Genomic DNA, 14185 nt, shown 5'->3' on the forward strand with positions numbered 1-14185 from the left:
TCTCCCATGTTCCTGGATAGGCAGAATTAATATTGTCAAAATGGCTATACTACCTAAAGTGCTATACAGATTCAATGCAATTCCAATTAAAATCCCAATGATGTACCTTGCAGAAATAGAGCAAGCAATTATGAAATTCATCTGGAAGAATAAAAAACCTAGAATAGCTAAAGCAATCCTCAGTAGCAAGAGCGAAGCAGGGGGTATTGCAATACCAGATCTTCAACTCTACTACAAAGCAATAGTAACAAAAACGGCATGGTATTGGTACCAAAATAGACAGGTAGATCAATGGTACAGAATAGAGGACATGGACACAAACCCAAATAAATACAATTTTCTCATACTAGACAAAGGTTCCAAAAATATGCAATGGAAGAAAGATAGCCTCTTCAACAAATGGAGCTGGGAAAACTGGAAAACCATATGCAATAGAATGAAATTAAACCCCTATCTCTCACCCTACACAAAACTCAACTCAAAATGGATCAAGGACCTCGGAATCAGACCAGAGACCCTGCATCTTATAGAAGAAAAAGTAGGTCCAAATCTTCAACTTGTTGGCTTCGGATCAGACTTCCTTAACAGGACTCCCATAGCACAAGAAATAAAAGCAAGAATCAACAACTGGGATAGATTCAAACTAAAAAGCTTTCTCTCAGCAAAGGAAACTATCAGCAATGTGAAGAGAGAGCCTACAGAGTGGGAGAATATCTTTGCCAACCATACCTCAGATAGAGCGCTAATTTCCAGAATCTATAAAGAACTCAAAAACCTCTACACGAAGAATACAAATAATCCAATCAACAAATGGGCTAAGGAAATGAACAGACACTTCACAGAAGAAGATGTACAAGTAATCAACAGATATATGAAAAAATGTTCAACATCCCTAGTAATAAGGGAAATGCAAATCAAAACTACCCTAAGATTTCATCTCACCCCAATTAGAATGGCGATTATCAAGAACACAAGCAACAATAGGTGTTGGCGAGGATGTGGTGAAAAAGGAACACTCATACATTGCTGGTGGGGTTGCAAATTAGTGCAGCCACTCTGGAAAGCAGTGTGGAGATTCCTCAGAAAGCTTGGAATGGAAACACCATTTGACCCAGCTATCCCACTCCTTGGCCTATACCCAAAGGACTTAAAATCAGCATATTACAGAGATACAGCCACATCAATGTTCATAGCTGCTTAGTTCACAATAGCCAGATTGTGGAACCAACCTAGATGCCCTTCAGTTGATGAATGGATAAAGAAACTGTGGCATATTTATACAATGGAATATTACTCCGCAATGAAGAATGATAAAATTATGGCATTTGTAGGCAAATGGTCGAAATTGGAGAATATCATGCTAAGTGAGATAAGCCAATCTCAAAAAACTAAAGGATGAATGATCTCGCTGATAAGCGGATGAGGACATATAATGGGGGTTGGGAGGGGTTAGCATTAGGTTTAGGGTTAGGTTTAGAGTTAGGCTAAGGAGAGCGGTAAGAATGAAGGAAAGAAGGACTGTATAGAGGGAAAAGAGGGGTGGGAGGGGTGGGGGGGAAGGGAAAAAAAGAAACATCATTACCCTATGTAAACGTTAAAAATAAATAAATAAACAAAAAAAAACCAATTTGGATATTTTCACAAATTATTAAAGCTCACTCAGAAGAAACAGCGATAGGAACTGGCTGAATTAGTGAATACTATTATGGTCAGAGCGCTGAATCCCGCCTTTTGAGATACATAAGGCATTTTCGCCCCGAAGAAGCTCTCAGTTTATTGGAGGGGAGAAACAACAACTCAAGCTTAATACTGATCCAGGAGAAAGAAGTGGAGGAAAACTGGTTCAGGGAAAAAGTTCTCAGGCAGGAGCTGCCCCACTGATATAAGAATCGGTTGAAAACCTTCAACAGAACAAGAACTACAGGCAAGCTCGGACGCACACACAGTCCACCGGGAAGCGGTCCTCACCCCAGCTTGCTCCCTGTCAGGTCAGTGCCAGCTAGCTCTTTGCCATCCACTCTGCAAGCCAATGAGCAATCACCTCGGGTCAACCCCTGACGGGCAGTTTTGCGCCTGCGCATTCTAGCAAAGCGCACTCCGGAGGGGGCGCGGCGGCTGCCGGAAGTGTGACCTCTTGCTCCCGTTCGTTGTTCCCATCCGGGGTCATGTCGATCTTCCGGATATCTCTGACAGGGTTTCCTAAGCCGCTTTTTCGGCGACTTTTTGGTCTTCCGCTTTTTGCCACCGCCCCCAACCTTCCGCACCCTTGCCGGCCCTGCCTTTTCTTGTGTCTCTCCTCCCTCGTCTGCCGCGCCCCGGCTTAGATCGTTAGCCGGAACCGGAGCTGGGCCTAGCCATCGACCTAGCACCACTACCTCCTTTGGCTCGGGCGACAGCTACGACCGAGCACGCCGGGCCGTCGCTGCTGGCTCCTGGGAACGCCTAGGCGGGCAGTTCGGGTAGGTCCTGTTTAACCCTTCCGCAAGGACACTTGTGAGTTTAGGGGGTTTCGGAGAGGGATACAACTGTGAAGGCCCTAGTCGGGGGCGGGGCGCGTGTAACTTTTTCTGAAACTAGCGTTTTGTTTCCATGGGAGGCTCTGGCAATATCTTTTAGCTATCCCAGACTTAAAGGCAGCCCCTACGCTGCTCGACTTTCCGAAGAATCTCAGGACCTCTTACTTTCCCCGTTTTTCTCTTCCTTGAGTCCTGCCCCCACGCTGCCTTCCACCCCCCACCCCTTCCCCGCCCTGTCCTCAGTCCAGGATCAAAAGAGGAAGATTGCTTTGGAACTCGTGCATGGTGTTTCAAAAGGCGGGGAAGAACTAAGGTAAATACCTCGATTAACCATTTTACTTTTCTTTGACGTGTTGTGACATTATTATGTCATATGTTCTATTGCCATATTTCAGTGAACTAGTGGCAATTTGCTGCCTTTTTTGAACTGGAATTTGTGTGTGTTTGTATGTGTGGTGCGGAGTATGAACGAAGACCTCATGCATGCTAGCCATATCCCAAACTAATTAACCATTTAAAGGATATTTATCTTTTAAGACTTTTAATTAAATGAGGCGAAATTGCCTCAGTTATTCACTTCATGGGAAAATGCACAAGTTGGCTTGATAGTAGAATATCTTCTCTTCTTCCTTCCTTCCTTCCTTCTTTTTTTAGTAATGGGGATCAAACCCAGGGCCTTCCACAAGTTAGGCAAGCGCTTTATCACTGAGCTACACTCCTGGCCCTTTTGAGACAGGTCTTGCAAAGTTGTACAGACCGGCTTTGAATTAGTGATCCTCCTGCCTCAGCCTCCCAAGTCACTTGAATTACAGGCGTGCACCACCTGACCCAGTTTACCCTTCTTTTCTCATTCAACCTTTGTGTATGGGATCTTCATCTCTTTCTGGGTAAGAAAACAGGGGCTTCTGGATTATTTAAGTTCTGACTTGTTTTGTCTCTTTAAATTTTGTTCAAAATAGAGGTTATTTATATATAGATTGCACACACAATAGGGTGAACAAGAAAGAAACAAAGGGAAACTGCAAAACTCAAACCAAGTTGGCAACTTATTAACATATGTTCAGTGTGTAATTTTGTGAGGAAACTGATATTTATCAATCACTAGACTGTTTCACATTGCTTTTGTACATACCATGTTCTATGGTTTAGTTACCACAAGGTTTTTAAAATACTGATTAACAACCGTAAGGTTTTTAATTTGTACTAATAGCCAATAATAATAATAATTTTTAACCAATAACATTACTTTGTTGGTGTGAATAGCCCCACTTATGTCTTATTTAGAAATGTCCTGTAACACATAGGTTCCATTTGAAACAGGCCATTTGTCAGTAGTTAAGTAATGCTCATTTGGTACTATGTTCTTTTTTAACACTAGATTGTTCACACTTGTATGGAATTTAATTCTTTTTTTTTTTTGCGGTACTGGGGATTGAACTCAGGGCCTTGTGCTTGCGAGGCAAGCACTCTACCAGCTGAGCTATCTCCCCAACCCTGGAATTTAATTCTTAATGTAGAGGAATATTGTGTTCAAAACCTGAAAGTGGTTTTCATAGTTGGTGAGCAGGATTGAGGAATTGGACTTTTTCAATTGTGAAGTTAAAAGGTGAGTTTAGGGAATCAAAGGTATGGAAAAGATGGACAGATAAGTTGATTTAGCCAGTATAGGTTCAGTATTTTTTTTTCATTAGGTATATTCAGCTTTCCAAGGAATCCTGATGAAAGAAATTATGTAACCTTGAGTGTTCTATAATTTGTCGGAGCAGGGGTCAAGTTGAGGACAGAAATTCCAGGTTGTAAATTAGAGGACCAAATACTATTATCACTAGGAAATACTTTGTAAAATACTCTGTTACTACCTTGTCTCATTTATGATTATCGACAAATAAATTTGTATAAATTCCAATTAGGCTGAACTTATTTAGGAAACAGTCTTTCAGGTTCTCTCCTTAAAGCAAGAAAGGATAGAATAGTTTTAAAAAAACAGTTTAAATTTTGCCTAGATTGTTCTATTTTAAAGTTAAGGACTGATACTTTTTAAGATAACAAAAATAGGATATGCCTATTTCTGAATTTTTTTATCCTAAAATTTATATACCTAATACCATAGGTAAAGCAGAATAATGCTTTATATAGATCGTAACTATTTTGTGAACAATTTTTTCATTAAGAATAGAAAGAGGACCGGGAATGTTGGTTCAGTGGTAGGTATTTGCCTAGCATGCACAAGGACCTGGGTTCCATCCCCAGCATCACAAAAGAAAATGTCTGCACACATACACATGCACACATACACATACACACACACAAAGAAAATAAAGAATTAAAATTTTGTAAAGTCCTGGCATAGTAATAGTTTTACTTGATCTTATTCTGTCAAACTCTATATCCTATTTTGGAAAAGAACCCTGGTATTATTTATAATGTATTTTAGTTTTGTATTATTTTTACCAAATCATTGTTGAAATATTTTAGAAAAAGGAATTGAAATTCATGGACTTTTGATTTACTTACCTCTAGATGGTCATGCAGGATACCTATGTTGGGGAACACTGCATGCCACTGATAAATTCCCTGGGAATGACTCTCTTCACTTTGGAGTCTGAGTTGGTTAAGAGTTTGACTTTAAGGGCCAAGATTCCTTCTGAGGAGAGCTTGACAGATGGGTCATCTTGACGGGACTCCAAAAATGTCAGCACTTATCTGGGAACTTTAGATAGTCTGAATTCTAGATATTTACCCTAGAGTAAACTTTTGGTTGTAGAGTCATTCTAAACTTTTAAGCCTGGGATATTGGTTGTTAACCTTGTAGTTTTGGGCCATAGGACACCTTTTTGACGTATACTTAGTTTGCATTTGATCATGTAATGGGATAGAAATAAAGTAAGGTTGGGTACCTAGTTCATTTTGCATCTTTCTTTTTTTTTTTTAACTTTATTTATTTATTTATTTTTATGTGGTGCTGAGGATTGAACCTAGTGCCTCACACATGCTAGGCAAGTGCTGTATCACTGAAGCACAACCTTACAGCCCTCATTTTGCATCTAAAAGTCTGAAGTGCACATATATAAGGATCCTATTTGGGTCTAGAGGAAAAAACACAACATATTATTTGTAGACATAAATAAAAGTTGTCTAGGTTTTAAATTCTGAACTTCTTTAAATAAACCTGAAAATAGACCCCTGCCTCATACTGGGGATTGAACCCAGGACCCTGTACATGTTCTACCACAAGCTGCATTTCCAGTCTGCAAAGAAAACATTTTAATTTTAGTTTTTCTGAATTCAGATTCCTTTCGTTGATTGGATCTATAGTATCTGTATTCTAACAAAATGAGATATCAAGCAGAATGAAGTACAGTGAATCATATTTATTGTCACTTCTCTTAAATCTATAAAATAGGAATTATATTTTGTGGAAAGTTAGGTCAGAGACTCAGAGTAAAGAAGACCAACCTCTATCCCAAGACAAAAGATAGAATGAAGAGTTAGTTGCCACGATTATGGAATGTACTTTTAATAAAAGATTCCCTAGAATGCTGTTTAGCAATGTCTTTGTCTGCTTCCTTTGATCAGTGAATTTCAGGGAGTACAGGTCAGCAGATATTGATATTCTTTCTTTCTTTCTTTTTTTTTTTTTTTTTTTAAATAAATGTCTCCTTTAACAAGAAAATTATGTGAGAAACTTTATTCTGCCTATTGAGAAAAGTTGACAGATTTTTTTTTTCCTATGGGTAATACTGTGTCTCTGGTCCAAATTAGAGAATCAAGCATTGGGATAAAATTTGATGATGGTCCTGAGATTCCTGTCCATAGTTGGTGATGAATCTCACTGTCTGTGGCCAACCTAGGGAATTTTAATGTTACAGAATTAAAAAAAAAAAAAAAAAAAAAAAAAAGCAAAAGCAGGGACCAAAGTCTGTATGAGTAATTTATGAGTCTATATGAGTTTCTTCTTAGATCTTTCATTTTTCTTCTGTTGGCTCTTCTGGTTTTTCCAACCCTCTTAGTCTCAATCTTTAAAGACACAAGCACTTTATTCCTTTTTATTTGGCTAGGTGTTATTTAAAAAAGAAAAAGAAAAAAACTTCTATAGCTCATTGTTTTGATTAACTTTTACTGAAAATGAAGATTTAGCATCTTTTGTATCTTTTGTTATCCTCCACATATATATGTACACAAAAATCACACACAACATAAATGTAATGTATAAACACAGTATATAATAAATGATATATAATGTCACTTTTTTCTTAAATCAGTATATTTAATGATTAGGTTATTATAAGAATTGAGTATGAAACTGAAGTTCTGTATCCTTTTTTACATTACCTTTAGAATGTTTTTTCTATAGTTTATTTTTTTAAATATATTTTTTTAGTTATGGATGGACAAATACCTTTATTTTACTAATTTCTTTTTATGTGGTGCTGAGGATTGAACCCAGTGCCAGACGAGTACTCTACCACTGAACCACAATCCTAGCTCTTCTGGAATATTTTATAAACTGTTTTTTCCTGTTATTCTGAAATTTTATCTTAATAACCTTGATATTTTTTTTTTTTTTTTTTTTTACCATGGTTTATACTTACTGGGTTCTTTTAATCTAGGGATTGGTGTCCTTAAGTCCTGGGTAGTTTTTGGTTTTATTTGTTTCCATCTTTATATTTTCTCTCTGTTCATCCTGAACCTTCTGTTAATAATGTTGGAGGTTGGATCACATAGTTTGATTTTCTTTTATTTTCTTTCATGTGGGCTTGACTCTTTTTTTTTTCTGCCCCTACCAATTTTTCCTTTTTGTTTTTTCTTTAAAAGTTTTAGTTTAGTTTTTTTTGTTTATTTGTTTATTTCTTGTGGTACTAGGTGTTGAACCCAGGGCACCCTACCACTGAGTTAAATCCCCAGCTCTTTTTTAACATTTTATTTTTGAGATTCCGTCTCCCTAAATTGCCCCGGTTGGCCTTGAATTTGCTTTCTTGTCTCAGTCTCCTGAGTGGTTGGGGTTACAGGTTTCTGCCACTGTGCTGGCTTTGTGTGTGTGTGTGTGTGTGTGTGTGTGTGTGTGTGTGACAGTGTTTCTGTTTATATTCCCAGATACATATATTTTTAAAATTCTCCCCTTCTGGTGATCCATGAATGTCTGTTTTGAGAGCTATTAAAAGTCCAATTGGAATCTCTATGTGTATAGGTGGGGCCTAGCAGGATTTCATTTAGGTTATAAGTACTACATTTAGCTTAACTTTTCCTTGGTGAACCCCAATTATGCTCTGATTTCTTATGTTACTGTGTTACATAGTCTCTTTCATTTTGTTCAGAGAAGTTTTTTCTAATTGCTTGTTTTGGGAGTATGACCTGGGGTTCCATTTTTACATTGTACACTTTTATCAAATATTTGGTTTTGGTTTGTTTCCTTACTGCACCCTTTAAAAGACTAGTCTTGCTGGAGCAGTCACTACAAATTATAATTATCAAATCTCCTGTCTGGGTCAGTGAAAGGTTCTGATTTCTTTATGTAGTTTTTCCTTGTTCCTGTGGAACAGAGCCCCCTTATTGGAAGTCGTTTGTATAAATTATGTAGACTTTGAAAGGAATCTCAGAATTTTAAAAAAATTGCTGGGTGTTATAAATTCCTTCCCTTGTTTCATCAGATTTGTAAGATCCAAATCCTAGGAATCAAGTTGTCATGTGATGGCTTACATTTTTATATGAATTGCATTGTGAATAAATGTAAGAATCTCTGAGATTTCATTAAATGTCTGTCTTGAATGATTCCTTTGTTATTATTACAGTGATAATAACTTGATTTTTAAAAAAATGTTATTAGGGTAAGCTCATCAGAAAATTAGAAATATGCACATATTTAGAGATAATTTGAATAATGTGGTTAATCTAGGTGTGGTTAAAATTTATTATAAGTTTTTTTTTTTTTTTTACCTAGTGTAGTACTTAAGAGATCTATTCAAACTTTTAAAAATAACTGCAAATGAGATTAATGCCTTGATAACATTTGTGTTTTTATTAAATTTTTTATTTTTATATTTAACTGTCTTAAACAGCAGGCAATTGTTATCAAAGCATTCATTGTCTTTAAGCTATAATAATTTAGTATTTTTTTTTAAATTATTGTAGGAAAGGAATACATGTTCACTTTCAGTGAACAGGAGCATGTTCCCAAACTCAATTTTGGGTCGCCCGCCATTCACTCCAAACCATCAACAACACAATAACTTCTTTACCCTGTCACCAGCTCTTTATTCACACCAGCAGCTTATAGATGCGCAGTTCAATTTTCAGAATGCAGAGTAAGTATGGTGCTGTTTTGGTATTATATATTATTATTTAATTGTTTTTACATATTATTTTCTACTTGAATAAACCTTTTTTAGCTGAAATAATTCATGGTAGAGAAAATGTTATTCTTATTTTTTTTTGATTAGTGAAGTATTTAATTTTTGAAATTGGCTTTTGTTTTTAAGGAAAAAATAGGTATATTACTATTTTTCTTTCTTTATTTTTGGTAGCTTGTCTAGAGCTGTGTCATTACAGCAGCTGACATATGGAAATGTCAGTCCAATACAGACCTCAACATCCCCACTATTTCGAGGAAGGAAGTAAGTACTTCTGATGTTAAGAGAAAATTATGTAGTTCTGAGAACTGTATAACAATTTATCTTATATAAAATTGTGTGGGTATTCTGCCCTAGATTTTTTTCTGGGACCTGTGCATTCAGATCAGTTAGATCAGAAACAGAATTTTAAAATTTTTGTGTGTTTAAAAAATTTTAGGGATACTTTGTTTATTCCTGCCATTATAAATTTTAGATGAAATGAAGCTATTATTTTTTAGGAAACTACTTTTTAGTTGAGATTTTTAGCCAAATCATGTGGTCTTCTGTATTTATGCTAGGGTTGCCATAATGAATTACTACAGACTGATACTGGATGACTTAAAGAACAGAAATTTATTTTCTCACAATTCTGGAGGCTAGAGGTCGAGATTATGGTGTCAGCAGGTTGATTTTTTCCTAAGCCCTCTTTGCTTTGTGTTTTCTGTGTCCTAATCTCTTTAAATCAGTCACACTGGATTAGGACCCATCCTAGGGGCTCCATTTTAACTTAATTAACTCTATGCCGAGATACTGAGGATTAGAATTTTTTAAAAAATATTTTTTAGATGTTGATAGACTTTATTTTATTCACTTATTTATATGTGGTGCTGAGAATTGAACCCAGTGGCTCACACGTGCTAGTCAAGCACCCTACCACTGAGCCACAACCCCAGCCCCAAGGATTAGGATTTTGACCTTTGAATTTCAAGAGGACATAGTTAGGGACTGGAGTTGTGGCTCAGTGGTAGAGCACTTGCCTGGCATGTGTGAGGTGCCGAATTCAATACTCAGCACCACATGTAAATAAATAAAAGATTGACAACTAAAAAATATTTTTTAAAAAGTACATAATTAAGCTCATCATACTTTTATTTCTAATAAAGTTTATTGTATGTTCTTTAATTTATATAGATTACATGATAGGAAATGTAGTAAAAATTTCTGTATGACATAAAATTTTCTAAAGACCTCCTCTTTCCTTTCCCCTCCCCTTCTCTCTCTTCCTTCCTCCTCTTCTCTCTTCTTCTCCCCTTTTCCCCTTTCTTTTCCTTCCTTCCTTCCTTCCCTCCCTCCCTCCCTTTCTCCTTTATGCTGGGGATTGAACCTAGAATCTGTCTCATGCTAGACAAGTGCTCTACCACCAAACTATTTCCTCAACACTAATTATTTTCTTCATCACAGTTTGCATTTGCTTCTTTCTGCTTCTTTTGCTTCTGACCACCCTACTTTTTTCTGGATCATAATGAAAGAAAATTGTTGACAGCATGTTACTTTACCCTAAAACATTTCATCTTTTTCCTTCTGAAAACAAATACATTTTATATAACCAAAATACATTGATCCTGTCCAAGAAAAAAAATTTTTTGGGGGGGGTACTGGGGATTGAATTCAGGGGCACTGGGCCACTGAGGCACATCCCCAGCCCTATTTTGTATTTTATTTAGAGACAGGGTCTCACTGAATTGCTAGGTGCCTTGGTCTTGCTGAGACTGGCTTTGAACTAGTCATCCTCCTGTCTCAGCCTCCCCAACTGCTGGGATTATAACTATGTGCCATTGTGCCCTGGCAAGAAATTTATATTAATACAATACTCATATCGGAAGTGCAGTTCATTTTCAAATATCTTAAGTTGTCTAATATCTTTTTGGCTTCTATAGAAGTATCTCTTAATTTGGTTTGTCCTACTGATAAGCCAGAACATAGGCATATTCAGAGAACCCTTTTTTAAATGTACTCAACTCATTTAATCTTATTCTTTTTGTGTTAGAGTTTAGATATTTGATTTTTAGTAATTCCATAAATAAAAATGTTCCTATAAAGTTCTCACCGCTGAGATGAAATGTAAGGGTAGTCCAAATGCAGGAGAATAATAGCCCCAATATGTAACTGTAGTTTTTTTCTATATGCATTATTATTACTCATTTTCTAAGGTGAAGAGGTATTTCTTGTGCTGAAAATGAGAACTTTTTAAGCTCAGGATAGAGCTAATAATGTAGCCTTATTTAAAGAATCATAACGTTGTGATTATCTATTAGGATATTTATGTATTTTAATTGTTTCCTATTGTCAGAAAGTTGTATCTTTAATCACTAAGGTATATTGCTTGTTTCCAGGAGATTAAGCGATGAAAAAAACCTTCCTCTTGATGGTAAACGGCAGCGTTTCCATTCACCCCACCAGGAGCCAACTGTAGTTAACCAGATAGTGCCTTTATCAGGTGAACGAAGATACTCAATGCCGCCATTGTTTCATACACCCTATGTACCAGATATAGTCAGATGTGTTCCACCTTTTCGAGAAATACCATTTTTAGAACCTAGAGAAATCACATTGCCTGAGGCCAAAGATAAGGTAAGAATAATGCTGATTTTAGTTTTGTCTTTTGGAAATTTAATATAAATAATGTATTAAAAGAAGCTGTTTAAGGTACTTTTCATCCCAATTTTCTAAGTATTACTTTGAATTTTGTTTGCTCTTTTATCTTAAGTATAGCCATCAAAGAATCGTATTTTCCCCAATTCATAAAAATTTGGAATGAGAGCCCCAAATGCTTAATTTCTTAGTTTAAAGTCTTGCTACTTGTTCTTATTACAGAAAACTTAGTTTTCATAAGACTGTTGTAATAAAGTGTTAAAAAACATTTTCTTTTAGAGTATTTGTGTTTTTTATAAGGTTTTTAAACATCAAAAATAGAGAATTTGGGAGTCTCTAAGGAAGTAATGCATTCCAAGTAATATGATCAAGAAAGACTTACCAAAAACATTTGTAAAAATATTTCAGGTAAAATGAAATGTAATTATTTAAATAATAATTATTGGAAATTGATGTTGTCAGCATTGGGAACAAATTATTTAACACTTAATAGTAGAAGTGTATCTCCCATATTTAGTGAAAGGTTAAAAAAAAAAAAACTTCTAGGTAATTGGAAAAGGTTTATAATGTTAATATCTTTGCTTTCTTGGATTTTCTATGGCTTACACTTACTGTTTTTCAAAGCTGCTCCTTCTTGAGAAGTAGAACCTTTGTAGGCTAAGGAGAAAGAACCCAAAGAGTGTAGTGACTTTGTTTTACTCAATTTTGGGTTCCTAGCAACCAGTGCAGGTCTGGAACATAGAAAATGTCCAAAAAATGGTGGATCAGAAAAACGACATCTGCTTCATTTCTTCTTTGTACTGCTTTTTAATTTTCTATCATCCTTTTGTTTTTTGAGTTATGACTATACCATAAAATTTACCCTTTCAGGTGTACAATTTGGTGGTTTTTAGTATATTCACAAAATTGTGCAACCATTACCACTATCTCATTTCAAAATATTTTATCACCCTCAGAAGAACCCTTGTATCAAGTAGCAGTCAGTCCCCTGTCACCCCCACCACTGCTTCCCATGCCTACAAAATCTATCTTCCTTGTAGAATTGTCTGTTCTGGACATTCCATATAAGTTGAATAATATATGGCCATTTGTGTCTTTTTTCACTTGGCATAATGGTTTCAGGATTTACCCATGTTGAGTATCTGTCAATACTATATTTCTTTTTATATTTGAATAATATTCCATTGGGTGGTTATGCCACATTTTGCTAATATATTCCTTAATTGATGCATTTTTAGGTTATTTTTACTTTTTGGCTGTTGTGAACAATACTGATGTGAATATCTGTGTACACATTTTTGTGTGAACATATGTTTTTATTTTTCTTCGGTATACACCTAGGGGTGAAATTGTTGAATCATATGGTAATTCTGTGTTTAACTTATTATTATTTATTCATTTTTTTGACAACGCTAGGGTTAGAACCATGGACCTTGTGTATGCCAGGGGGCAAATACTCTACCACTGAGCTACATCCCCAGTCCTGTGTTTAACTCTTTGGGATTCAGCCAAAGCTTTTTCTAAAGTGACTGTACTATTTTATATTCCAGTCGGCAGCGTACAGGTTTTCTGCTTTCTTCCCATTCTTGCCAATGCTTGTGACACTTGTTATTTGTCTTTTTGTTTTGTTTTGTTTTTGGTAGTGGACCAGGGGCTTGGGCATGTTAGGTAATCTCTCTACCTTTGATCTACATCCTACAACCCTAGCCCTGTTTTTTCAGTATAGCCATTCTAGTGGGTATGAGATGGTATCTTGTGAGTGATTATTTTTATTTTATTTGTAATACTGGAGATTGAACCCATGCCCTTGTGCATGCTAGGCAAGCGTTCTACCACTGAGCTACTTTCCCAACCCTTCTTATTGTGGTTTTGATTTGTATTTTCCTAATGACATGTTGAACATCTTATCATTTGCTTGTTGGATATTTGTATGTCTTCTTCGGAGAAATGTCTTTTCAGATTCTTTGCTCATTTTTAAATTGGGTTGTCTTTTAATGCTTAGTTGTTGAGTTTTTATTTTCTAAATATTAGACCCTTATCAGGCATACAATTTACAAATATTTTGTTTCTGTGGTTTGTCTTTTCACTTTCTTATTGGTAACCTTTAAAGGATAGAATCTTTTCATTTGATATAGTTCAGTTATTTGTCTTTGGTTGCTTGTGCTATTAGTGTTGAATCTTGGAAACCATTGCTCAATCCAGGTCATGAAGCTTAGTGCTGTTCTAAGATTTTTATAGTTGTTTTTTATATTTAGGGACTTATTTCATTTTTAGTAATTTCTGTGTGCAATATAAAGTAAGAGGTTCCGCTTTATTCTTTTGTTGTTAATCCACTTGTCCCAGCACAATTTATTGAAAAAACTATTCTCTCCTTCTGTACAGTTCTTTTCTTTCCATAAAGTAGAACCAGGGAGAGAGGAAAAAACAAAGTGAAATGAGAACAGACCAACTTGGGATGTTTTGGTACTTTCTTCCTCCCTCTTCCCCTATTCTTTCCCTTCTTTGCTTTCTCAAGGAAATTTATGATGCTGTAATGTGAAAACCTGTGGTAGTAGCAAATCTGATAAATTCTTTGAATATATAAAAATTTACTATAAATGGGTTTTTAGTATATGTATACCAGTAAGGCCTGTTTTTTAAATGAAATTCATTATGCATTGATATTGAAAATTCTCTGTGCATGTATTT

At 35.7% G+C, this 14185-nt stretch overlaps 1 protein-coding gene across 7 annotated transcripts in view; it reads left to right on the forward strand.

Moving 5' to 3' along the window:
• Positions 1–2161: 2161 nt before the first annotated feature.
• Tent2 (terminal nucleotidyltransferase 2) overlaps positions 2162–14185 on the forward strand; it is a 57057-nt gene continuing 45033 nt past the window's right edge. For 5 of the 7 annotated variants that reach the window (XR_007109096.1, XM_047555613.1, XM_047555610.1 and 2 more), the window contains exons 1-5: positions 2162–2459; positions 2707–2829; positions 8646–8818; positions 9038–9127; positions 11239–11476. Coding sequence is in view for 6 of the 7 variants with exons in the window: in XM_047555613.1 (XP_047411569.1) it covers positions 8682–8818; positions 9038–9127; positions 11239–11476 (465 nt within the window). In the remaining variant the exon portion in view is untranslated. Of the gene's footprint in view, positions 2830–8645; positions 8819–9037; positions 9128–11238; positions 11477–14185 lie in introns of all 7 variants that reach the window. The other 2 variants (XM_047555611.1, XM_047555612.1) reach the window with 2 other exon arrangements.

This window comes from Sciurus carolinensis, chromosome 6 (assembly GCF_902686445.1).
Source record: "Sciurus carolinensis chromosome 6, mSciCar1.2, whole genome shotgun sequence".
Lineage (NCBI taxonomy): Eukaryota > Metazoa > Chordata > Mammalia > Rodentia > Sciuridae > Sciurus > Sciurus carolinensis.